This window comes from Sinocyclocheilus anshuiensis, unplaced genomic scaffold, assembly GCF_001515605.1.
Source record: "Sinocyclocheilus anshuiensis isolate Anshui unplaced genomic scaffold, SAMN03320099.WGS_v1.1 scaffold364, whole genome shotgun sequence".
NCBI lineage: Eukaryota > Metazoa > Chordata > Actinopteri > Cypriniformes > Cyprinidae > Sinocyclocheilus > Sinocyclocheilus anshuiensis.
This window is the reverse complement of record NW_015555735.1, coordinates 647,203-674,235: the sequence shown is the minus strand read 5'-3', so window position 1 is coordinate 674,235 and position 27,033 is coordinate 647,203. Positions and strand designations below refer to the sequence as shown.

Sequence of the window (27,033 nt, the reverse complement as noted above, 5' to 3'; positions counted from 1 at the left end):
TTCCTAATAAAATCAATAAATAAAATGTACGGTTTATTGAATTAGTAGAGGGACATGTTGTCACTGGCATAAGAAAAATAGTATTTCATAATAAAAATGAAAATCTTATGGCATCTTCCACAACATGCAGCTGATAAACAACTCATTAGTTAATTTCAAATCTATCTTAGTTTGATGAATTGAAAAATTGGAAATTTGTTTGGAGCATGAATACAAAAAAATATGCTACTAGATAAATACGTTTACGATTTTGAAACTGAACATGACAGGGAAAGCAAGCATAAATACAACTGGACATTTGATTCAAAGCCTGATACAACCGTGACGACTTTAACCAGCTTTCGGTGTTTAGCACTTTATGCAAAACCTGATTCTCTATGATCTTTTTAAAGACTCGACAGCTAGTGAGTACAAACATACTGGTTTCACGCACAACGAGAACGGAGAATCTCAGTGTCATAAAGTAATTGATGAGCGTCCATGTGCGGCGTCAGTTCAACAGTTTGGACAGTCAAACTTGCGAGAGATCACGTCATCATGTAACTGCTGCACAAGTGTCCAATGAGGGTCTCTTATGATGCGGAGTCATGGCGCTGACATGAGCGAAGAGAAAACAGACACACTAGCAAAGTTAACCGCTAAATAGGGATATAGGACAATTTATACCAATCTGTCAAACTATCCGAGGCGGATAGCAACCGAAATCGTTAACAGCTGGATTCGGTAAGTAGAAAAGCGTCAGGAACAGCCATTGTATGAAGGTGAAAATGTGACGCTTCTCGTGTTGTTTTTCTCAACCGAAGCAGACAAACAGCAGACGGTTATTGTGTCGGGAAGCGATTTCATGTGTGTTTCTGTAGTGATCATGACACTCAAGTCTTTGTGATTAATTCAGTGGATTACAAATATATTAGAAACGTTTCCGTTGTTACGTGAAGCCTCGTTGGTAGTTGGCAGTTGGCAGTAGGTGAAGATGAGCAATGCATGACATTAACCATCAGGTCAAATCTTAAAATAGACTGGATTTTGAAGGTCTCTCTTGGCTATAGGCGATATAGCAGAAAGGTCTGAAATGAAAATAAAAAAAAAAAAGGTCTGAAATGAAAAATGAAAGGGTAAAAGTAGCAATCCCAACATTCAATGTCTAAACATTTTAAATATTTTTTTAATCCGTTAATTTGTAAGCAAATTAATTTTATATGCAGTGCGGATGGTTAGATTGCTACCTACTTACCTATTTTTTGTTCAGTTTCAATTGAAAGTGATAGAGGAGAGGACGAGTTTTCAACATATATAACTTAAAGAAATGTTATATAAAATGTTATATAGTTAAATATATAACAATATAATATAACACAATATAATTATATACAATATATCAATGTGTGTGTGTGTGTGTGTGTGTGTGTGTGTGTGTGTATAACAAATCCTATTTTAGCATTAATGTGATGATTGAGGACTGGTTTAACTGTCTATATAGAGTGAAGCAATGCCTGATTGTGGTTGTCCCGAGGCCCAAACATGCTCAGCTCCTTTGGATTTGTGCTGATGGAATGCAGAGCCGTGGCAGCTGTGTTATGAATATATGATGGACATCTCTCAGTCAGGTGCAACATTAGACTGCAGGCCACTGGTGGGAAACACACAGGGTGTACAATGGCTCTCCAGATGGAAGAGGGGCCCTGAGGGGTTCATAAAGGGGTTTGTTATTCTAAAGTTGTACAGAGAAGATACAGAGAAGGTCCACTGGTTGCAAGGGTCCAGTAAACAGACACATTTGAAGTTCAGTCTAACTATATATAAATATTCAGTAATGGTTTTGTTATGCTTATTGAGAAATATTTTGTCTTACAGATCAGGATTTTGAGTAATCTAATGTTTTAGAAAGCCCTAAAGTTGATATGACAGCCCATACAACATCACAGAGATGCGTTTCCTGTGTATAGTCATGAATCATGTCTCATAAGTCATAACTATAGATCATGACACTGTATTGACAAGTCAGGAGAAGTCTTGTGTTGGTCACTGCCAGCCATGCTATTCTCAGACTGACTGGTAAACAGACTACTAGTAAGCAAATTGGTATGCGAGTTGCCTAATATGCAACACTGTGAGATGCTGCATTATGGAGAATATATATTGGCATCTAATGCATTCCAAAAATACCCAGCCTCTCGGAGCCCAGTACATGCACAAATGACTGCGTTATTCCTCAACCCTGCTATGCATAATGTAGGTCTCTCACTGAAAATTGTAGAACTTTGCTGTTCAGAGCAGGTCTATTTCTCTGCAGTTTGTTGACCCTTTGAGGCCCCTCTCTCTCTCTCTCTCTCTCTCTCTCTCTCTCTCTCTCTATTCTTTTTGATGAGCCAACCTTCATAAAACTTCACTGAGCTCAGCTGCCCAATGTCACATGGCTCTTCAGTATAAGCTATGCTTGTGTTATGCCTTCAAGGACTCATGTGTTTGCCAACCTGTTTTGATACCTGACCCTGTAGATGGAAATGCCATTTTATTTTAAACTCACTGCCATTGAAAAATCCCTTACTTTAGCTACCTGCCTTGTGACTCTTGTTGAGAATAGAAATAGAATATAGAGGAGAAACAGTGTAGGGAATATTCATGCAGACTGCTAAATGCTCTTTCATTTTATGAAATAACTTGTGAGCAGAATATTGTATAATTTAGAATTTGTTCATCTTACTTTAAAAGGACAGTTTACCCAAAATACACATTTTGTCAATTATTTTTTCACCCTCATATCATACGTATTACTTTACGTTTCTCCTTTATGCCCCACCTTTCTGAAACGCGTCGATTTTTTAAATACAACTTAACCACTGATTTCTAGTCGTGTCCTCTTTTGGAAGGCCAAACAAAGTAGTTTCGCTTGAGACTTTAGACTTTGCAACTTTACAGATCTTCTTTATGCACCAAGAGATTGTAACACTTCAAAGAGAAAGGAAAAATTTAAATCGCATCATATGACCCCTTTAATAATCATTCTAATTCTATGACAATAGGGAAGTCCATACCACAGTTATAACAATAACAACACAGTTCTGAAAGTGATTCCAATGATATTGTTCCTATTTTTTCAACTGATAAACGATGAAAATTGACAGCCAATCAGAATACACTTGACTTTAAAGCTGCAGTCCGTAAGTTTTGCCTCTTTGTCGCCATCTCTGTTTGAAAACCTGGAATTGCAGCTGTGTGTGGAATTATCTAGCTTGCGTGGGTTGTGAGTCGGCACGGCTCCAGCGCGGATGAATGTAATGTTCTGAAGAGTATGTGTGGCAGTCAGTCGATCCACCGGTGTGGATATTTACTGTACTTCTCAATCACAGATTCTAGTCTACGCCTTTTGAATATGACCCAAATAAGAATTTTCACCGCATATTGCCATCTGAACAAGTAAGTAACAAGTCTGCCACGTTTGTTCAGACCAACTGAGGAAAAAAGCATTACCATAAATCTCACTACCAATGGTGATTAAATCTAAAGATCGGTTAGCTCATATCACATCAAACCGTTCAAATTATTATTATTGTTATAATAATATATATATTATTCTCAAATGATTAATGTTAACAACATCAGCATTGGTGACTATGAGTATAGTGTGTATTAGCGTGTAGGTTTCAATTTCTGCACAGTCTAATCTAATTGTCATACCACTCGAATTTCATATTAAGAAATTCTTTTAACCCAAAAAGCAAATTATGCTCCCTACGAACTATTTTTCTTTAAAATACAAATCTTTTGTAATCCCAGGCTATCTGTAATCAGAAGCACATTTAAAACTGGAATATAATTTAATTTCATTCACATGTGTTTCATAAACACATAATCCTTTATGGATTAAAATCCGCCATCAAAATTATACATGTAATTATTCCAGCTGCTGTGAGAAAAGGCTATAAATGATCGGCCACCTGCAGGATCCTCACATGCGATAGCCTAGTAGCCGGGACAACTTCTTTATGTGATGTAATGACGCAGCGCCATGCTCGAATTTCCCTCAAAATCCTACCCGTACCACTGCGCCTGCGATTTTGAACGCGATTTTGTGTATCTTGTCAGTGAACCATGGCTCTGTGTAGTACATGCCGCTTCATCTGAAAGCACGTGCTGGAGATTTACTACTAATCACAGGAGCAGCTTTACTGATGAGATGCGCATGAAAATCGCGTTCGATTTTTTGCACAGCCCTAATTATTATAAGCTGTCCGTTGTGAATCTGGCTAAAGTAAGGCGATAGTTTTGGACACTGGCTGGTTTAACCAAAAAAAGTTACGGACTGCAGCTTTAATGTGGTTAAACATTTAAAGTGACATACAACATAACTGCATGGTATGCTTATAATAAATAGAACATTATCATAAGCCGATGTGAATACTAATGTAGTTATCGTTCTTGGTGTAAACGGGGCCTTTAGTGTAGGCAAATGAGTTTGAGGGCTACAACAGAGAGAAAAATCTGTTTCTCACTCGACACTCACATACTGCCTCAAAAAACTTAGAATATAGCACACAACTTGTATACTACTGTGATACTTTTATTGTTCCTTTTTGTCCTTTTCCCAAGTCATGTTTATATGGAAAAGATCATTCTTTCCTTTGTGCTTCAATGAAAAAAATAAACAATACTAATGGAATGACACGAGATTAAAGTAAATGATCACACAGTTTTATTTCTGGCTGAACTAGCCTTACCCTTTAAACCTACTTTAGATTTGTTGCTTTATGAGGAGTTACTCAGAGTGGAGAAGTTTCTGTAATCTCCAGTAAGTGAAGCTAAAGGGTGTGTGGAGCCCCCCCCCCCACCCAGCCTGTGAAAATGGACACTGCTGGTGTATTTATAGACCAAACATGACGAGCACACGTTCTTAAGAGACCAACGGTTGCACACATTCGTCATAACCACATGATATTTGGTTCTAGAAGCTACTGTGTCCCTTTCACAAATTTAAACGCTTTGAGAAGATACACAGGTAGGCTGAAACTTCAATTTGGGGTTTTTTAGAACTTCACAAAGTCAAATGAGAAACTACTACTAAAACTCCTGTTCTCTCTTTAAAGATGAATCCAGAGTTCTGACCAGACGTACGCCAAGACAAATCCCGTAAGCTATGGAGAAACCAGTTTTACAAACACAGCCCTCTATGCTGCCCTTCTTCGACGCAGCCCACGCGGTCAACTTGCTTCGTGGCATCCACGAGCTCCGTGCCGAGCGCAAGTTTTTCGATGTCACGTTGTGCGCTGAAGGCAAAGAGTTCCACTGCCATCGAACTGTGCTAGCAGCTACCAGCACCTACTTCCGTGCCATGTTTGCCGGTACACTGCGAGAGAGCGTCATGGACCGTGTGGTGCTACACGAAGTATCAGCTGAACTGTTGGGCCTCCTGGTGGACTTTTGCTACACGGGTTGCGTGACCGTCACACACGACAACGTGGACCTCCTGCTCAAGACGGCAGACCTCTTCCAGTTCCCATCCGTCAAAGAAGCGTGCTGTGCATTCCTGGAGCAGAGACTTGATGTTTCCAACTGCTTGGAAATCCAGGACTTCGCAGAGGCTTACGCCTGTCGTGAACTAGCAGCTAGCGCTCGCCGTTTCGTGCTGAGGAACATTGTGGAGCTGGCGAAGAGCATGGACTTTGAACGACTGTCGTGGAAGCGGCTGCTGGAGTTTGTGTCTGATGACGGACTGTATGTGGATAAGGAAGAAACGGCGTACCAGATTGCCGTGCGCTGGGTTAAAGCCGACTTGCAGCACCGGTTGCATTACTGGCCTGAGTTGTTGCAGCAAGTACGCCTGCCATTTGTTCGCCGTTTCTATCTTCTGGCCCATGTAGAGAGTGATCCACTGGTCTACTTGTCGCCAGCCTGTTTACGGTTAGTCAGCGAGGCACGCAGCTTTCAGTCTTACGAATATGACCGCCATGACCGACCCAGTCATCGAATGCGCCCACGTCCGTCCACCGGCCTGGCCGAAATTCTGGTGGTGGTAGGAGGATGTGATCAAGACTGTGATGAGCTTGTTACTGTGGATTGTTACAACCCACAGACCGGACAGTGGAGATACTTAGCAGAATTCCCAGACCACCTTGGAGGTGGCTACAGCATAGCCGCCCTGGGCAGTGACATTTACGTGACAGGTTAGTACAGTGATGACGTTTCCTTGTGGGACAAAGTCATACTCAACAAGCAGGTTCAACTTGTGCCGTAATTATTTCATGCTAAGGTGAAAGAAGAAAGCACAAATCCCCCGGCAGGCTCAGAGTGTGCTCCTTTCCAAACTATTTACAACATGGCAGCCAATGTATAAATAAACCCCTGTATATTCAGCTATGTAAGAGTGTGGTGATAGGACATAATGTTCTGCCAGATCAGCAGTGACTAATGTGATTTCAGATGACATAAATGTTACCTTCAGGACAATGTTTCAATCAAGAAACCATCTCATGCGGTTAAATGTTGCTTCTATTCTAAGTAGTCCTTTGCTGTTATGTAAGTGGCGTTTAAAAAGGTGAATGAGCACTGACAATGGAATTCAACAGTTCCGGTTCCGATTCCACATGATTCTGGTTATTTAATGATTCTTTTACTATTTTCAAGCAATATTTGGTAAAAAGTAAATACAATTCCATTACAAATGATAATTTCAATATAAATTTGAAAGGATTCTTCCATAAGGTGCATTTACACCAGCATTTTAATGACTTTAAGGATTCCAATAACAAGCCTTAACTGTTTATTAAATAACATTGCTTAGAAAACAAAAAATGGTCATATATTTCAATCATTTTTTTATAATATTTCTAGCTAAACACATAATGTGTATTTATGCTACATGTAAAATGAACAACCAGTCAATAACTGCATTGATTTAAGTCAAAGGAATAGTTCATCCAAAAATTACAATTGTCATCATTTTCTCACCCTCATGTCGTTCCAAAGCTGTAATAGTTTCTTTCTTATGTTGAACAAAACAGAAGATATTTTGAAGACCCAAACAGTCCCCATTGACTTCCAAAGTAGGGAAAGAAGGACAATGGGCCATCAACTGTTTGGTTACCAGCATCCTTCAAAATATATTCTTTTGTGTTCAACATAAGAAATACAGGTTTGGAACGACCTGACGGTGAGTAAATGATGACAAAACTTTTCATTTTCAGGTAACCTATACCTTTAGGGTGCAATGACTTTTACCATTGTAATTTTCACAGACAAACTCCAGTAATTTCAGTAGGAATCCACATAATCTCGAATTTTGCATGAGGGTGAAAGATTTCTCTAGTCTACTCAGATTTTGAAATAGGTTCAAGAAAGCTGCTTGGTTTGAATGTGACTTTCCAAGAGCCGTGCTTCATAGTTCGCCACACTACTGACAATAATAATGAATATTTTTTTGCTGAAATTTCACTAATATGTCCACACCTTTAGTTGTAAGCTGTATGTTTGATAGGAAAGAACATCTATTCTATTTTTGTCTGTTTGGTATTGTGTTTAAGCTTTCAAACCTGCTTCATTTACGACAGGCGGCTCAGATGGATCACGTCTGTATGATTGCGTTTGGCGATACAACTCCAGTGTGAATGAGTGGACGGAGGTCTCCCCCATGCTGAAAGCCAGAGAGTACCACAGCTCCTGCGTCCTGAAGGGTCAACTCTATGTGGTAGCCTCTGACAGCACAGAACGTTACGATCATACTCTAGATTGCTGGGAGGCCCTTCCGCCCATGCCACATCCCATGGATAACTGTTCTACTACAGCGTGTAGGGGACGACTCTACGCCATCGGCTGTTTAACCGGAGAGGACACAATGGCAATTCAGTGCTACGATGCTGAAAGCAACTGCTGGTCACTAGTGAACAATGGAGAACTGCCTCCTTGGTCCTTTGCCCCCAAATCAGTGACCTTAAATGGGTCGATCTACTTTGTAAGGTAAGGCGCTCAGTTTTTTCTCACAATTTTAAATATCCAGTTTCTAATGATACGCAGAAAAAAGAAACAATAAAGGAAGTGAGGTTTCCATGTTTCTCATGACAACTGTTGTGTTTCAGGGATGATTCGGCAGAAGTAGATGTCTTCAACCCACAGAAAAACGATTGGGATAAGATTAGTCCCATGACACAAGTATGTCAATTTTAACTTGTTTCACTCTTTTAAGGTGCAATCACATTTACCATTGTTTAACAAATTTTCACAGGTCAAATTTAGTCATTTTAATACTAATCCACGTGATCTGATATTTCGCTTGAGGACGAAACATTTTTCCATACAGATTTTGCATCAGGTTTAAGTTGGCCATTGCATCACTATTGACAATGGACCCTTTTGCTTGTGAAATTTTGCTAACGTGACCACACCTTTGATGACATTTTACAACCTGAACTGACCTTGTCATAAAAAAGTTAAAATTATCTGATTTCATCCCACTCTCACAAGAAAATGTGACTATTTTACTTAGTGTTGATTTATTTATTTTTTTTAAGGAAAAAAAGTAAGTACCTCTAAAACCAGGGGTACTCAACAGGCGGCCCGTCTGCATTAATTTTGTGGCCCGCGTCATGCTGAAGAGTAATGTATTTTTATTACAATTTGCAATAAAAAATATATGCCAGTTTGATTTTTTTTATTAAATGTATACAATCGCAGTAGTAAAAGCTGCTCGATCTGTCTGCAAGCGCTGTAACTAACGTGCAATTAAAAAGCGACACGCGGAACGCCCCAAACAATTTAAAAGAGAAGCATTGTCCAACAAAAGCGGACATTTAATAACATGATTTTACTTTTTTGAAATAACATTTGTGATCTGATGTGTGGATTTTGTCACAGAACGAGGCAGATAATATATTCTATATGGTAATAAAGGCTATGTCGATTAGCATTGGATTATTATTATGAAAATACCAGAGATTGCTTGAAGAACACCCTTAAACCATATATTGTCGCGTCGTATGTTTACTCTCTATATTGTTGGATATTTAAATACATAGATCGCAAACAGATTCAATCACCCACGCAATCTTGTTCATAAATGACAATGATTCAACTATATGTCTATTAAAGCCTTAATCACACTGTAAAGGCTTGTTCACACCGGGACGAATATCGCGCGCGATTATCGCCGACGTTTAACGCCTCGTGACTAAACAAAGGGCGCCAATGTGAGTGTGCACACCGACGCGCAAAACGCAAGGCGTAAAAGCATACTTTTTTAAAAAACCGCCTCGGGCTCGTTTTTTGGGTTTGACGCGCCGCGTTAAAAACTGGCCGATCAATGAGATTGGCGCTTTTGTTCACGTGCCTGGAGCTGCTGAAGTTACAGTAAAACACGACTTGCGCACAAGCACGGTCTTGCCGAGCACACATTGATACCTAACGACGAAGAGGAAGTAAGTAAACCAAGAAGATGCATCGAGGCAAGATGAATGTAGAGCTGCTGGTCTCATTGGTGTCTGAACACAAAGGGCTTTATGACAAACGCGACAGCGACTACAAAAATCTCGATAAGAGGGAGTTGTTATGGAGAGGAATTGCAGATCAAATAGGATTCGATGTGTACCGGGGTATTTCTGTTTTTCATTAAGCGCCATCTAATGTCAGGGAGTGAATTTGCACGTTCACTCGGCTCATCGCCTGCGAAAATCGCTTGGGTATGAACACAAAAGACGCGTCGAAAAACGTCGGCGATAAGCGCGCGCGATAATCGTCCCGGTGTGTACGAGGCTTAACATTCAAATCTGCACTCGTGCTGCCGCTGACCAGAGAGAGCATTTATATGAAACATCTTTACAAAGTCTTTTGTATCGTTATTTCTGTGTTACAAACATTCAGATAATCACAGAAGTACTGGAATAAAAGTTTATAGTTCGGATATAAACACTGCTGTCTACAGAAGCGATCAAGATAGAATAAAGTAACCTTTTTGAAAGTGACAATGCTTCAAATAAAGTGCTCAGTGTTAATTTAAATAGGACAAACAAGACTTAGATAAGTAATAAACTGTATTTCTACATCAGTAAATCTGCAAATATTGTCTTAAATAAAGTCTGATGATGCAAATTGTAATTTGTGGCCCTTCATATTTTATGTAGTTTAAATGCAGCCCGCTTGGCCTCTGAACTTGAGTACCCCTGCTCTAAACAACCGTCACTAGGGCACAAGCAGATTGAATAAAAAACAATTTATATGAATTAGCTACCAACTCAAAAAAACAAATTGCCATGAAATTTTGTTGGATATTTTAGGAGACTCGTTGACCTCAACCAGTCATGAGGGTCTGCAGGGGTTCTATCTATGATATAATTTCCAGTTTTAAGATTTTTTTTTTCTTTTAATTTCTGCATGTTGGTTGGACGACGTTTTCCTGGCAACACCACATATCTTGGATTTGCAAGACAAAAGTTTTCAAAAATTAAAAAGCGCTTTAATTATTATTTAATTCAAATTTCAAACCAAAAATAAATAGAGTTTTGTATTTATTTTTTCTAACAAATAATTATATAAAATAATAATAATAATAAAAGATCCCAAGATTTTCTTTTCTTTTAATTTGATATTATTTGCTATGATTAAATTTTTTTTTTTCTTTTTTGATACCAGGACAGTTGTATTACACTCAAAAAATATAAAAATGTTAATTAAAAAACTAAAAACATGATCATAAAACAGGTGTATTTAAATCACTTTATGTATAAATTGCATTTTTATAGTTTTTTTTTAACAATTTAATAGGACAATATATGAGCATCACATCATTGACTCACATTAGGCATTCACACAGATAACTAAAAAGTCTCACCTTCCACAGGTTCATGTTGGAGGCAGTGTAGCAGCCCTGGGCGGTCGACTCTATGTGTCCGGTGGCTATGACGACACTTTCGAGCTATCTGATGTGGTGGAGGTCTACGACCCCTCTACTAGATCTTGGACCCCAGCTGGCCGGCTCCCCCAGCCCACCTTCTGGCATGGAAGTGTCAGCATATTCCGACAGTTCATGCCTCTTGTTCCAAGCACCTTCGAACCCATCGACATACCTGAGGCCAACGCCATCCACCTCCACAGACACCACCGCAACCAGGCACTTCACAACCACAACAACAATGTCAATCAGAACCGCAACCAAGATGTCAATGAAGTGCATTGAGAACTTTTCGAAACATGAGACTGAAGGTTATTCAATGTGATGTTGCTACTAGGTGTTTTGCACTTTATGACATATTCCCCTCAACTGGGCAGCAAAGGGAGCTGGTGAATGGACAATGTTTGCATTATTTCTCCCAGTAACCCAGTGTTACTACAGCTTTAATTGTTGCATGCATTTCTAATGCTGACCGTGTTTACCTTGAACAGAGACTGACTGATGAAATAGTGCCTATCATGTTTGGCGAATTTCAAGCAATCCATACCATGGAAATTGCATGAAGGTTATGATCATTTTTATTTTTTAATTTATTCTATAATTCAGCATGGACCTCCTAAAGTGATCTGCAGCATTGCAACTTCAAGTCAACATCCACAAAAAATATAATATAATATAAATGCCATAACCTAATGTGAAGTAAAATTGCTTTTTAAAAAATATATCATTTTGAGACCCAATCATTCCAAAAGGTGAAAGTAGCGTGATTCGACAGGATTCTGCAATGTGGATAACAAATGTTATTTTATATACACAGTGAAAAGTCTGAAATTAAATATTTAGGAGAATTCAAGATTTTCCAAAAACAACAATTTTGTTTTGACAGATAAACATAACTGTGTCCCAGCATAACCCATTGTTTAATATTCATCTTGCTAGAATTACATATTTCAGACAATCTAACGTGCATGCAGTGATCACATTTTTTGTGAATTTGTATCCGACTTGCTTTTCAACTCATATTTTAATATTAAATTACGTTTATTATCTAGTCATAGTTTATTTTAAAGGAAGGTGTGTTACAGTTTATGAGAAACATCTTGTGTTTATTAAGCTGTCTGCGATCATGAAGACAACATGAGGAATGGATGAAGGTATTGTATTTTTATGTCAAGTTGTATTCAGATGCTGTACTAATAACTGGAAGTAGTAATTCAGTATCTCGTTATTCTTGAGTAAATGTATGTGTTTGACGATACCAGTACTTATGAAACTAATTCATTATCTACCACACGCTTAAGCGGTACTTGATGTTTATTTTATTTTTCTTACAGAATGTTTAGTTTGTTTTGTAGCCAAAATCATTCGTACGATACAGACAAGGCGATGATTTGTGTAATGTTTGTTTGTGTGGTCAATCAATAAATAACTGCCAGGCCAGCACTGTTACTTTTTGCGCTTTTCTTGTGTATATGTAGTAAGATCACAATTACAGGAGAGCTGTCCGACATAGTTTTAAAGTTCAAATGTTCTGCGCAGCCCTTCAGATTTGTTAGATATATCAAATTTTCCATTGAGTTAGAATTATGACAATATTAGAATGGTTTATTCCATTAAAACAAGAGTATACATGAAGCTCATGACTGTTTTCTTGTTTTATAATTGTCTTTAATAGTCTCTTACAAGAACTTTGGTCAAATGTTGTTGTATCCAATTTTGTCAAACATCTTGTAACTTCAAGTGCAAGTACAAATAAGAGAGGCATAGTGCATTAGTTTTTCATTATAGAATAAAAAGCTTTTAAGTTGTCTGTTCATCCAAACAGCGAAAGAACATTTTCAATTAATAATTGTAGACACAGTCTTACTGAAAAACGTTGGTTAACTGCTAAACATTTTTGCAGAAGCTAGGTTCAAATGACTTTTACTGACTCCGGTAGGCAATCTATTGATCACAAAAATGTAGTTATGGAAATCTCAAGATGATCTTGCATCATCATGCTTGATACAACCAGGTCCACTGTAATTTACAACTTCTTTGAAGATAATAAATTAATGCAAGAAAGCTACTTATTTACAATGTCTCTAGTTCACCCAAAACTGACAATTCTGTCATTAATCATGTCGATCTAAACCCGTAAGACCTTTGTTCATCTTTTTGTGTGCAAAGAAAACAAAAATAATGACCGACACATGCGCATTGCTTTCCTCTGCTTGTAAACAAGGTGAATTCTACGTTAGCAGCACCAGACGCATGCGTCGATAATGGCGGAGGACTGTCCCGGAAGAGAAGAAATCATTGAATAAAGTCATTTTGTTTTATTTGCACACAAAAATTACAGTTGGACCATGGACTATTTTAACGATGTCCTTACTACCTTTCTGTGCCTTGATCGTGGTAGGATCCTTGCTGTCTATGGAGGGTTAGAGAGCTCTCGGATTTCATCAAAAATATCTTAATTTGTGTTACGAAGATGAACGAAGGTCTTACGTGTTTGGATCGACATGAGGTTGAGGAAATAATGACAGAATTGTCGTTTTTGGATGAACTAACCCTTTAAACTGCATACTTTGTTGCTCTGGAGTCAATAAGTCCCTTCATTTAGACTTTCCCATCAGCTGCAGAGCTGGGCAGTTCCACCACCACACTGGACTGATGGATGGGGTATGCATCGGTCACCAGCAGGGTCTGCTCCATCACATCTGCTACAGTGAACGGAGTCTGCTCCACTCCACCATCAGTCCTTCCAGTAACAGTCTGTTCACCACTCACTGCTCCATCAGTCATTGAACATGTGGCCTGCTCTCCTCCTGTTTCTCCAGCAGAGGCTGAGATGACCTGTTCCACCACAACCACCTCTGGCTGGATAACTAGGTTAACCATGTCTGCTGGTTCAGCCTGAGCCTCTGCCTGGCTGGGAGGACTAGATGAAGCAGCTGCACTCTCGTCCTCCACTACCAGGTTACGTAAGCGTCTCTGTCTGGGGTTGTAGTTCTCCACACGGTTGTGGATCTGTGAGTGTCGTCGCAAATGTGCCTGTCAAAAGCAGGATAGAGATGCTGAAATCTTAGACATCAAGTAGGAAATGTAAAAGTAATTTTTCTGATATATGTTAATCCATAAATACATCTAATTCATACCTGTCTGGTGAACTTGTAACCACATTCAGTACACTCAAATTTTCTCATGCCTTTGTGACGTCGTACATGAACACGGAGCTGCTCAATGGCTGATGGGGTATTGTGGGATATTTAATTATTATTATTTAATAAATACATGTTTTTTATGTAGTATAAATTATACAAGAGGTGTGTGTGTGTGTGTGTGTGTGTGTGTGTGTGTTTGTGTGTATCAATTTAGATATTAGAAGATATCTAGATATTTAGAAAAAATATTAAACTATATATAAGCAATAAAAATATAAACTATATATAAGCAATCATTATATATTATACAGTATATAAATGAACAATTTGTACAATTTTTAATAATATGTAACATAATATTTTTTCTTTTTGCTATCTATATAATTATTCTCAAAACTGCCTCAAAAGTGTAATTGTCCAGATATCTTACCTTTAAAGGTTTTGTTGCAGATGTGGCAAAAGTGTGGTCGACCTTCTTGGTGTTTGCTGGCTATGTGGCGTAAGAGAGGGCCTTTCTCAGTAAAGCGCTGCTCACAAAACTCACAACTATATGGCCGTTCTCCTGTATGTGTGCGGTGGTGTTTGTCCAGACTCGCTGTTCAAACAATCAGCAAACATTTGGTTAACAATACAAAACTAATACAGAAACTGCATGGATTTGATTTTAAAAATGAACTAGAAATCAAAATAGCCCGAGCTAAATCACTCTGTCTGTGAAATTACCTTGTGTGCGAAATGTCTTGCCGCAGAGGTGGCACTGGAAAGGTTTCTCTCCAGTATGTGTTCGAAGGTGCATGTTGAGATTGGCTTTCTGGGTAAAAGCATGATTGCAGAACTCACACACAAAAGGACGCTCATTTCTGGAAAGAAGCGCAATAGATACAGCTCAGCGAGAATCCAACCAGTAAACACAAACATGCAAAATGGATTACACATATAAATATCACAAAAAGGTTTCTTTCTTGTCCAGCTATTTATTGTCTTTTCACCACATGCATGCATAATTCCAGAATTCGCTAACAACCTCGACTTTGAATAGCGGGCAAAAATAATTAGCAATCAGTCTAAACAATAAATAAAGCATGTTTCAGTTCTTTGTTGTTCATGTCATGTGTTTACCTGTGAATGGCTTTGATGTGCATTTGCAGGCCGTTGCGGCTGGAGGCCCGATGGCCGCACTCCTCACACACAAACAGTTTCTCACCACGATGTTTGGCTGCCTCGTGTAGACGTAGCTCAGTGCGGGACAGGAAACACTTGGGACACAACGGACACTAGACGAGACATGTGACAGATAATACATCAGTAATCAGAAAAAACTCTGATTTTATTCAGTTTTCAATAGCAGGGTGTTATGATATTGCCGACCAAGTTATTAGCATTAGAGTCACTTACAGCGTGTGGTTTGGGAGCTCCGTGAACTTTAATCATGTGGATCCTGAGGTCTTTCTTCTGCATGAACTGCTCAGGGCATGACGTGCACTAACATGACAAGTAAAATTACATCGATTCGGCACAATGTCTGTTGATAAAAGGTCATATCTGACCTCTACAATGGATGACGTACCTTATTGGGCATCTCTCCTGTGTGTGTGACCGTGTGAAGACGCAGCTCATGTCGCTTTTTAAAGGTCATGGTACATTTTGAACACGAAAACACCTGGCACAAACCAAAAGTTGCATTAAGTAAGTATTTGTAATATAAAAGCTGCATTTGTGCATCAGTAACTACCAAAAATGATGCATTATTGTTATTTTATTGTATTTATGCATATTGTTAATTGTCCTCCACTTTCAAACTCACCACTTCTGCTCTGATAAGACAATTCCTGGCTTCATGCTCCAGCAGGTTTTCCTTCCTATAGTAGCACTTCCCACATTTAGCGCATTCAAAGGGCTTCTCTCCTGTATGTCTCCTTGCAGACAGCAAGAAGGAAGCAAAGATGGAACTTCACATTAAGGCATGATGAGCCATATTACTTATAAAAATTAAAAAAAAGAATTAAATAGCAATTTAAAAAAACACCAGCCTCTATATATAACAATAATGTTATATACAGTATGTAATTACAATATTATTAATTATATATAAACATTCAAACGTTAGGGGTCAGTACCTTTTTTTTTAAAGAAATTAATACTTTTATTCAGCAAGGACACATTAAAATTAGTCAAATGTGTCATTTTATAATGAGACATTTATAATGTAACAAAGCATTCTATTCAAATAAATGCTGTTCTTTTGAACATTCTACTCACAAATGAATCACCATTTCCAAGTTATTAAGCAGCACAACTGTTTTCAGAACTGATGATAATAATAATAAATGTTTCTTGGGCAGCAAATCAGAATATTAGAATGAAGACTGGAGTAATGGCTGCTGAAAATGCAGCATTGCATCACAGGAATAAATAACATTTTATTAAAATAAAAAACAGTTATTTTAAATTGTAATATTATTTCACAATTTTATTGTATTTATCATCAAACACGTACAGCCTTGGTGAGCATAAGAAACTTTAAAAAAAATAATCTAACTAACCTCAAACATTTGAATAGTGGTGTGTACATATGTATACTTTTTAGATATTAAAACATACATATGTATATTATATATATATATAAATATATGCCTAACAAAGAGGAACTTACCTGTTGTGCACTTTCAGGTAGTACTTGCTGAGGAATGTTTTATGGCATGTTGGACATTGGACAGAGCCTTTCTTTCTGTCTTTAGATGTTCCTTCCCCATTCTCTTTATTGGTACATTTTTCATGTCGTTTGCGCTTTCCCCGTGGAGTCTTTGAGGTCGAGCAAGGTGAATCATGAGGCACATACTCTTCATCAGTTCCTTCAATAAGAATATCCATACTGTCACCTCTGTCACTGTCATCATCATCGTCATTGTCGACATCATTGTCATTTTGGTTATCAACAGATCCATCCACCTGCAACAGAGAATTAACAGTAACAGATTACAAGTAAAATCAAGAATTTGGATTTGGTATTAAGTGAAATTAAGTCAAAAATTGGACACGATGCATTATTATAGCAACTTTTATAATCAATGCATTAAATTGTCAGATCAATGCATATATGATCAAGTTTCAATTATTTGAATTGAATAAATGTCTTCTGGTTGAGTATGGATGTACTGAGCACCTCAGTCTCACTCATGTCTTGATGTTTGAGGTGATCTCCGTACTCAGTGGCAGAAGTCTCCTGCTCTTTGTCTTCTAGAGATGATGGTTTTCTTCTTCCTGCTCCCTGCCTCATCACAGTAGACATAGGACTTTCCCCGACTAGTCGATTGGGCCCTTTTACATGCCTTCCAGAACGTGTGGTGGTAGTAGACGTCGAGGCAGGAGGGTCATCATCGCTAGCTGTGACCTCTGAACCTACCCTACATGCATCAGACTTATTTTTCGTCCTCTGCCAAGATCTAGTCTTTCCTTTCGGGGTGTGATCAGGCTGAGCGTCTGCAGATGTGAGAGGGAACAGTGGTTTGTCTTTTTCATCTTCACTAGAGACAGGTGACTGTAAATTCTCTACACCTGGCAAACTCTGGCAAGGTATGAGAGAATCCGGCACTGATAGTCCGCTAGCTGCATTCTGAATCTTCTCTAAATTGCTGTCGTCTAACTGGAGTTCACCAGTGTAAAAAAAGTTAAGCAGTAGCTCTAGTCCATCATCAGGGCACTCTAATGGCAGCTCGATCTTTATACATGGCATGTTTGAACTGGGGTCTTGGAACAAGTGGCTGAAGCAGGCAAGAACATTGCGATGGGCCAGATGCACTTGTCCACTCGCTGTGCTCAACATGGCATCACAGAAGTGGCCAAGACCCCTCTGTTGGTTGAGCAAGGACAGCACCCGCTGAGCGTGAGAGGTCCCTTCAGCAAGTATCTCCATCTGGACAAGCAGGAGACATCGGTTTCATTTTAATAGTCATTTTATCTGCATGAAATTACAGATAAAGACAACATAACATACAACATAAATGTATAAATTAATAAATGTATTCATTTAAATTATAAATATTCTATTTAAAGTAATATAAATATAAATGTTTAATTAAAAATGTCAATTTTTACTAATTCACGGATATTTATAATAATCAAAAAAGCTCAAGCTAATTATTCATAAATGTAAATAATTTTTTCAAATCATGAAAAACTGCAATTATCGTACTACAAGCACAGTTGTTTGTTGCAATAGCTCGCTTATTTTGGTTTAGTTTGTTTTATGAACAGTTCACAAAAAATTATTTAATTAAATATTACAATTATAAATATTATATATTTAAATTATAAATAGTAAATTATTTATATAAATGTCTCATTTACATTTTAAATATTTTTACAAATAGTGTTAATGGGCATTTATAATAATAATAAAATTTCATTCTTATAATTATAATAAATTTGTGTAAAATAAAAAATGTGGTAAGTGGTCTGGTTTTATTATTACACTCTCATTACTAATAAATGTGTTATGCAACTTTAAATAATTGTAGAAAATCATGAAACATCTCAATTATTGCACAAGCATGGGTGTTTATAGCAACAGTTTGCTTATTTTGGTGTAGTTCCGTTTATTTTAAAAAGTACACCGAATAATTCTGCACGTTTTCATTTAAATTAAATATTAAAATTATAAACAAAAATACTTAGTTACATTTTAAACTACTTTAAAAACATTTTATCATGGATATGTATGATAAGAAAACATGTTCATGCTCAGAATTATACTACATTTGTGTAAAATACAATAATAACGTGTCTGTTTTGGTTTTATTATTATATAATAATTATTTATAAATGTTTTATTAAGACACAATGTTTGTAGAGATCGCACAACTTTGAGCAATTCTTGAAAATCCTAAAATACTGCAATTATTGTACTACAAGCATAGTTGGTTATGGTAAGCTCTTATTTTGGCGCAGTTCATTTTATAAAACAGTACACAGTATAATTCTGCACGTTTTCATCCATCCATGCTCAAGAACGTTTTCCCATACTATGCGGATAACTTTGACTAGTTAACAACTATTTGATTCATTAATATTACCTTAACGTTAACCACAATGTCCGCATTTTAATGACGCTCCCTAAACTACTCGCCGCACAATCAAGCGTTTATGACTCACCTTTAGCGTAAATTAGATCACTGCTCTCATCTTTTTTTCATATACTGAAAGCCCACATATATGCGTTATGTAACTTACTAAGTAAAATATATAACGTATAGCACCAAATGCTTAATTTGAGCTAAACATCAAGAAGCCATGTTGAAACAGAAACAGGAAGTGACGTTGAAATATTGTTGGACGTCTCCGATAGCTGGCCATTCAACCCATTACGCTGTAAGTGCATTTCTTCAAATATGAACTGATTGAATAGTTTAGTTCATACAACCAAACTGCACACCAATTCTTCAAATTTATAAAATTTTTGAAAGTTATGGTAAATTATTTTATAGCGAAGTATTTATTCAGGATGGTAGTATAGAATTAAAACTCTAACTCCGTGACATTTGTTATTGGCCATCACATGGCACAAACGCTAACTGTGAGCGCGCAGCGCTGCACATAATTGCTTCTGTTAACCAGAGAGCGCTACATTTAATATGTTTTACGTCTCATCTTTGTCTCTACTATATTTATCCTTTCAAACGGTGACAGTGCGGTCTTAAAGCAGATCAAAAGGGGGAAATGAGCAGCTTCGTCTCGATTAGTGGAGTGGAACCACAACAGCATCGTGCAGCGTGATTTGATGCTCACATGAAGCCACTGCCAGTTACATAGAAACTACGGCATATTCACAGAAACTCTATTTATACGTGCTCCACGTTTGATTTGATTCAAATCTGTGTTGTTACCGGTTACAGCGGCTTCTCACTTTAAACAGGTAAGTTAACGTTACATGGACTAACGGCATCGCTGCAGTTATGTTTAACAACTAACAGCTGTGAAAGTATCAAATCACAACAAATTATACTCTTACTAGAGGTTAGTAATAATGTGTGTGGTACGATAATATTGCATCATATTATACCAAATGAATAAGGTAAGCCAACAGGTAGTACTATTACTATTAATAACAGGTAGGGATTAAGCTATTATGTTAACTTGACAAAGCCAGCAACCTAATGATATTCTGTTTAAGCTTTTCGTTATTCTATCTTTCTATCTGTCCATCCACTTTTAAAATCCTTTTAGTGACTCCAGCTGTGCTTATGTTGTCGTTACTTGACTGTCTTCATTCACAGGTGTCTCCCTGCCCTGGATTTATGACGTTTTTAGTCTTGTTGGAGTTCATTGGATGACAATGAAAGTCCACAAGGTTTCTCCTCGGTCGCAAAACTCCACAAAACGCCATGGCAAGAATAAATGGCGCAAAATGATACACAGACGGGACTCATTGCTCCTAAATACAAGTCCTGGGACTGCAAAGTTGGCGCAACAGATAACCAAAAGGGAGAAACCTGCATTAAAACAGTTGAAGAAGTTGTATACGAAGCCTATCCCTGAAGACCGTTTTCCTGAGGAGAGAAAGGAAAAGGCCACTTCTGTGACTTTTGCTCATGTCCATACAAATGGAGGCACTGAACTGGATGACAGCAGCAGTTCAGTGGACTCTCAAGAATGGAGTGAATATGCCAATAGTGTTCTTAAGAATGGCATGGAGAGTTCAACCTCACCTAAAACAGACCAGATGGAGGAGGACGGTCTTCAATTCCATGCCCACTTTGATCATACCCACAACCGTGCTGTTTTAGTCATGAAACAAGGCCAGGTAGACTGATAATCTCAGCTATACGCTTTTAAACACAATGATGTGTGTGTGTATGTATAATGTTATTCATAATATTAGCATTACAAACTTTAAAACAGTCAAATGTTGATCAGTTAATCATATTGATTTCCCATCACTAGTTTCTGCATGAAGACTGAGTTTTGTGTCTGATGTTTGTGCAGGTCTTGTGTTTCCGTGGGAAGTGCCTGCTCACTTGCCTCTATGGTCACGTAGAGGTGCTGGGCTTCACCATCGAGGAGGGCCAACAGCCTTACCCCCTGTTCTCACCACCGTCTCACTGCCCTCTCACCATCACGGCCTTAGGAAACAACCCCCCCTCCGGCAAGAACAAGAAAGAGGGGCTGCTGGAAGCAAAAGCCATTGTTCGCAAATATTTCTCTTCAGGTAGCATCAGGAGTGTCCTGCCTCCTTATTACATTTATATTAATTTTATGTAGTTTTCTCACCCTCATATCTTCCATTAAGGAAAGACATTGCAGGTGAATGGGGTAAAAGTAGTAGTAGATATCATCATCATCATATATACCTAGTTTATTGATTACATTAATAATTACAAAAAAATTTTGTATTACAAGTTTGCTGAAATGTCATGTTTATATATATATATATATATATATATGCATTTATACATATGCATTTATGCACTTTGCATACATTTCCAGAACAGAAACAACCCCCCCTCCGGCAAGAACAAGAAAGAGGGGCTGCTGGAAGCAAAAGCCATTGTTCGCAAATATTTCTCTTCAGGTAGCATCAGGAGTGTCCTGCCTCCTTATTACATTTATATTAATTTTATGTAGTTTTCTCACCCTCATATCTTCCATTAAGGAAAGACATTGCAGGTGAATGGGGTAAAAGTAGTAGTAGATATAATCATCATCATATATACCTAGTTTATTGATTACATTAATAATTACAAAAAAATTGTGTATTACAAGTTTGCTGAAATGTCATGTTTATATATATATACATTTATACATATGCATTTATGCACTTTGCATACATTTCCAGAACAGAAATCTGAACATTGGGTAAAGCCAGGTTCAAAATTCTTGTTTCGTTTTTTTTATTTATTTTTTTTTATCAGTCCATGAATCAGGAAATGCTGTCAACAGCCAGAAAAAAAACACTGTGTTTAGGAATAAAATTTGTATACACTTTATATATGAATAAACCCCTCTGTAAAATCGTCAAAATATAGATAGGAATAAAACTGGAACGTTTAGTGTATGTAATTGCTACTGAAGTGTCTGGCTCAATACATGAGAGAAAACTCAATCTGGGAGAATGGCTTTTAAAAGAATAGTTCACCCAAAATGAAAATTTGCTGAAAATGTACTCACTTTCAGGTCATCCGAGATGTAGATAAGTTTTTTTCTTCATCAGGACAGATTTGGAGAAATTTACCATAACATCACTTGCTCACCAATGGTTCCGCTACAGTGTATGGGTGCCGTCAGAATGAGAGTTTAAACAGCTGATGAAAACAACATAATAATCCACTAGTAATCTAAATGACTCCAGTCCATCAGTTAACATCTTGTGAAGTGAAAAGCTGCGTTTGCAATAAACCCATCATTTAGATGTTTTTAACTTCAAACCATTGCTTCCAGCTAAAAAAAAAGTCCTCTACTCATAATATTGCTTCCTCCAGTAAGAATTTTTTTTCATTACATTTTTTTGTATTGATTTTATTTTACTAGTGGTTTATTGTGAAGTTTTTATCAGCTGTTTGAACTCTCATTCTGACGGCACCCATTCACTGCAGAGGATCTATTGGTGAGCTGTGATGTTATGCTAAATTTCTCCAAATCTGTTCTGATGAAGAAACAAACTCATCTACATCTTAGATGGCCTGAGGGTAAAGTGCCATAAAATAAACACACAAACATGTATTTTAGATACACGAAAACCCAAATAGCTCAAAATTGACCAGTTTTTGTCTTTAGTCTCTTGCCTTAAATTAATTTCTACCTGCACTAAAGTTCTTTTTTTGCACTTGCTTTCTAACGTTCTGTTGCAATTCGTGTTTTTATGTCTAGAGCCAAGTAAAAAGCTCATGAGTGAGGTGGATTCTGACTCCTGCGTGGTGCTTCTGGAGCCTCTGGACACGCCGCTCACCCGCTTCCTCACCAGCTTCTCAGAGCTCTCGGAGATCTTTGGCCTCAACTCCGTAAGTTGGTGACCTTTCAGATTTTGTACGTTCATGTTTGAAATACCTACCTGATATGTATATTGTTTGTGATGTTAAAATACATTCCCAGTTTAATATGCACATGCAAACTTTAAGTAAACCATTTGTAGAAAGAATGTAAACACTGTGACTCTGTGGTGCTTGTGACATTATTTGTTTGAACATCCTGGCATAGCAACATAGATATATTTGTGTCTGTGTTTATGCATCTTGCAGAAGGAGCTGAAGTCTCAGGCTGCCGTCTATAGCCCTGTTCTGTCAGCTGTGGGTGTAACAGCTCTGCGTGGACCTTGTGCACAGGGTCTGGTGCTGTCACGTAGCTACAGAGAAGCTATAAGCGGTTTGCTCAGTGCCTGGGCAGGTAACTAGTTGGACTAATTCTATAATTAAAAAGTTGATATAAACTATATAAATGATTTTATAATATATAATTGTGGTGTTTATGCATCTTGCAGAAGGAGCTGAAGTCTCAGGCTGCCGTCTATAGCCCTGTTCTGTCAGCTGTGGGTGTAACATCTCTGCGTGGACCTTGTGCACAGGGTCTGGTGCTGTCACGTAGCTACAGAGAAGCTATAAGCAGTTTGCTCAGTGCCTGGGCAGGTAACTAGTTGGACTAATTCTATAATTAAAAAGTTGATATAAACTGTATAAATGATTTTATAATATATAATTGTGTAATTAAAGAAGAAAAAAAAATTGCCCACAGGGGAATTTGTCCGCTGTCCCATAATTCTTGTGTGTGGGGGGAAGTCTTCTGGCAAATCCACCCTCAATCGACACCTTATTAACAGCCTGCTCAATCAGTGAGTTCAAGTAGTTCATTTTATCAGTTTAGTAATAAGAGGATAAATTGAGAGTAATCTTGTGCTTTTGTAAAGTTATTTAAGGACTTTACATGTCATTTTAAACTGGTATCTGTCCTCTCTACCTTGTTGTGTGTGTGCGCGTGTGCGCGTGTGTGCGTGTGTGCGTGTGTGTGTGTGTAGCACTGCAAGTGTAGAGTATTTGGAGTGTGATCTAGGCCAGACTGAGTTCACCCCTCCCGGATGTCTTTCCTTGAACACAGTTACAGAACCACTGCTGGGTATGTGTCATACTCTCCATCTCCATATAGCCACAGGAAGTACATTTTTCTTCACCAGTATCATTTAAAAGATTCTGTCAATTCAGAAGTGTCTTACATTTAGCATATGTTCTTTGTTATATACCCCCAAAAATGGACATGTTTGTGATTGTGTTGTTCTTTCTTAGGGCCTCCTTTCACACACCTGCGTGACCCAGAGCACATGGTGTATTATGGTCAGGCAGATTGTCAGGCTGACATCGATCGGTATCTGGAGTCTCTCAAATCCCTCTGGCGTCATGTCAGTGGAGAAAGTCCTGTCATCATCAATACTATGGGCTGGATCAGAGGTCAGCAATAAAAAATATTGCATGTGAAATAGGAATATTGATTCGAACGGTATATCAACTCATTAATGGATCTTGTATATTTATTCAAATATTAGGACTGTCAATCAATATAATAGCTTGATATACTGATTAAGCTGGGTCAGAAGTATTTTTTGTTTTCTAAAATTGGTAGCCCTGTTAAGAATATTTAATATTTATTATTTTGTTTTTAATAGGTATAATAATAGTTTTCGTTAGAGTTTCTGGTACTGACTTATCTCGTCTTTCTCTCTTTCACAGGTCATGGCTTTCAGATACTGGTCGACCTCATTCGCCTGTTTTCTGTTAACCTGCTGTTGCATTACAAATATTCATTATACATCAATGCAGGATTATACAATCTTCCTTAAAATGTAATTTGCCTGCTGTTGTGTTTTTAAGGTGTTCTGAGAGGGGTAGACATGGCACGTGGTTTGTACTTTCTGGTTACTCCAGTGTCCCCCTCTGTCCTGAGGCATGTGAACTGTCTCCTGCTGGGAGAGATCACTCTGCCTAAAATATTGCTCACCAAGCAGGTACGTGATTCAGCACTATATACTACTGTTCAAAAGTGTGGGGTTAGTAGTATAGATCATGGACATCCATGAAATGACCAAAGGGTTCTTGTTATACAAAACAATGGGGTGCATTTTACAATTTACTCACTGAATATAAAGGTCCAGATGATCTATAACCATTTGTGTAAGGGTTATCAAAACTTGATGGGTCTTTGTTTTTTTTTTGTCTTGTTTCAGCATGGAGTTGAAGGAGATTTCCCTTACGTTACCACAGACTACAGTTTTGAAGTCCAAGGGGCAGGAAAGCTTCACATCTACAAGGGATTGGCAAGGCCTGGTTTTATAAAGTCAAATAACTAAGCTCTTCTGTATGGACTCTGCTTTCTGTGAACGACATTTGTATCCTTGTATTTGTTATATACCCTAAATATTGAGGTAAAATTTGCCATTGAATGTACAAATCCACACAAGTTTTTTGGTCTGTATACTGTGGAGAGATGGAGTGTATGAGTTCATATGCTGTTTCTTTATCTCTTGTTGAATGGCTCCATGTTTAAGATCCATATGGAAAACTCTTCCTCATGTTTTGATTTGCTGTACTGTTACAGTTTGTCAACATGTCTATTAAGAGTCTTTATTTTCTTTTACCAAGTCACATTCCCAAACTAAGATAATGCAGACTGTAAAATATTAAAGTGGGTTTCATTTTTGTCAAGAAATTAGTTTTTCATTGACCATGTTTTTTTTTATCTGTGAATAGATTAGTACACAATTTTGTACTGTAGAATACAATATAGTACTGTAATGATAAAACTGCTTGTTTTTTAGCATTGAAATTATAGTAGGTTATTTTAATTCAACTTACTTTAAATGCCATTTTGTTGTTTGTTGAGAACCCCTAGTTGACAACCAATGCAAAAGATGCCTAAGTTAGGTGTCTTTATGTGCATTTATTCACTGCACTGTATCTGTGTTAGATATGAACATACAAATTACACAAACAACACTGGCCTTTGACTTCACAGTATCTGCCTTCTCTTGCTGCTTTACAACATATTACAACATTCACTGTATTTACCAGCAGGTGGCGCTACAGTTTTCTCATTTTCACTTTCAAAGTACATATATTGGCATGATAATCAGTGTTGGGAAGGTTACTTTGGAAATGTAATAGGTTACAGATTACAAATTATCCTATTTAAAATGTAATATGTTGTGTAACCATTTCAATTGTTTTATGAAAGTAACTGATTACATTCGATTTTTTTTATTTTCTAAATTTCTAATGAATGTTTTCAACTGTATAATAATTTTCAAACATTTAAAGCAGGCAGGGTTAAACTTACTGTGGTGCTTAACACTAATTACTGTCAGACTTTCAAAATTGGTTATCGCTTGAATTAAAATTATAATAATTTCATTTTAAAGCACATCCACCACAAAATCAGACTTTCACCTCTTTTTACTTTGAGATCATTTTGAGGGTAAATATGTGAAATTGAGATGTAACCCCCTTTGTAATCGTTTACATATTCATAAGTAACTAAAATGTAATTACACATTTGTTCTCACTAACTGTAACAGATTCCAGTTACATTTATTTAAATTACGTAATTCCATTACATGTAACTAGTTACTCCCCAACACATAATTTTATGTACGATATTGTCAAAGCAGTGCACACACACACGGTAAAAGAAAGCAGAAATAATAAAATACACATTTTTACCTTTATTTTAAACATTTTAATGTTACTTTATATAGGACTACATTTGGTTTAATTTTTAAATCATCTGATGGTAATATGCAAACAATATAAGAAAAATTGATACGAGAATAATTTTAAGGTTACTGTTTTATATTATTTTAACATTATTTCAATGTTTAATAATAACATGACTTCTATTTATTTCGTTTTATGTGTATGGAACTTTATCACTAATATTAGCTGCTTTTTTATATTTCACTTCTATACAGTTAAAAACTACGTTTATTTATCTACGTATGAAATTTTGTATTTCATTTTGACAGAAATCACATGAGTAACATGT

General features: G+C 37.3%; 3 protein-coding genes across 6 annotated transcripts; 2 read left to right on the top strand and 1 right to left on the bottom strand.

The window, feature by feature from the left end:
* Positions 1-510: 510 nt before the first annotated feature.
* LOC107673096 (kelch-like protein 21) lies at positions 511-11,539 on the top strand. 2 transcript variants are annotated; one of them, XM_016466555.1, is made up of 5 exons: positions 511-723; positions 5,085-6,161; positions 7,545-7,950; positions 8,070-8,142; positions 10,823-11,539. In XM_016466555.1, exons 2-5 carry the CDS (start codon positions 5,135-5,137, stop codon positions 11,156-11,158), a joined length of 1,842 nt encoding a protein of 613 aa, XP_016322041.1. In that variant the 5' UTR covers positions 511-723; positions 5,085-5,134; the 3' UTR covers positions 11,159-11,539. The 2 variants fall into 2 exon arrangements, with proteins under 2 accessions (XP_016322041.1, XP_016322042.1); XM_016466556.1 differs by lacking the exon at positions 511-723 and adding an exon at positions 4,327-4,996.
* A 1,835-nt stretch (positions 11,540-13,374) lies between these two features.
* On the bottom strand, positions 13,375-19,307 carry LOC107673103 (zinc finger and BTB domain-containing protein 48-like). Its single transcript, XM_016466571.1, has 11 exons — positions 19,171-19,307; positions 17,183-17,932; positions 16,673-16,968; positions 15,824-15,935; positions 15,587-15,679; positions 15,415-15,501; positions 15,139-15,293; positions 14,743-14,879; positions 14,450-14,614; positions 14,014-14,102; positions 13,375-13,909 (listed from the first exon to the last, which is right to left on the bottom strand). Exons 2-11 carry the CDS (start codon positions 17,930-17,932, stop codon positions 13,475-13,477), a joined length of 2,319 nt encoding a protein of 772 aa, XP_016322057.1. The 5' UTR covers positions 19,171-19,307; the 3' UTR covers positions 13,375-13,474.
* LOC107673104 (polynucleotide 5'-hydroxyl-kinase NOL9-like) lies at positions 19,308-25,686 on the top strand. Of its 3 annotated transcripts, XM_016466574.1 has the most exons (11): positions 19,308-19,386; positions 20,292-20,818; positions 21,001-21,177; positions 21,541-21,586; positions 22,882-23,012; positions 23,250-23,394; positions 23,740-23,836; positions 24,020-24,117; positions 24,285-24,446; positions 24,726-25,000; positions 25,220-25,686. In XM_016466574.1, exons 2-10 carry the CDS (start codon positions 20,345-20,347, stop codon positions 24,833-24,835), a joined length of 1,440 nt encoding a protein of 479 aa, XP_016322060.1. In that variant the 5' UTR covers positions 19,308-19,386; positions 20,292-20,344; the 3' UTR covers positions 24,836-25,000; positions 25,220-25,686. The 3 variants fall into 3 exon arrangements, with proteins under 3 accessions (XP_016322060.1, XP_016322058.1, XP_016322059.1); XM_016466572.1 differs by lacking the exon at positions 21,541-21,586 and having other exon boundaries at positions 21,001-21,223; XM_016466573.1 differs by lacking the exons at positions 19,308-19,386; positions 21,541-21,586 and adding an exon at positions 19,423-19,930 and having other exon boundaries at positions 21,001-21,223.
* Positions 25,687-27,033: the final 1,347 nt, after the last annotated feature.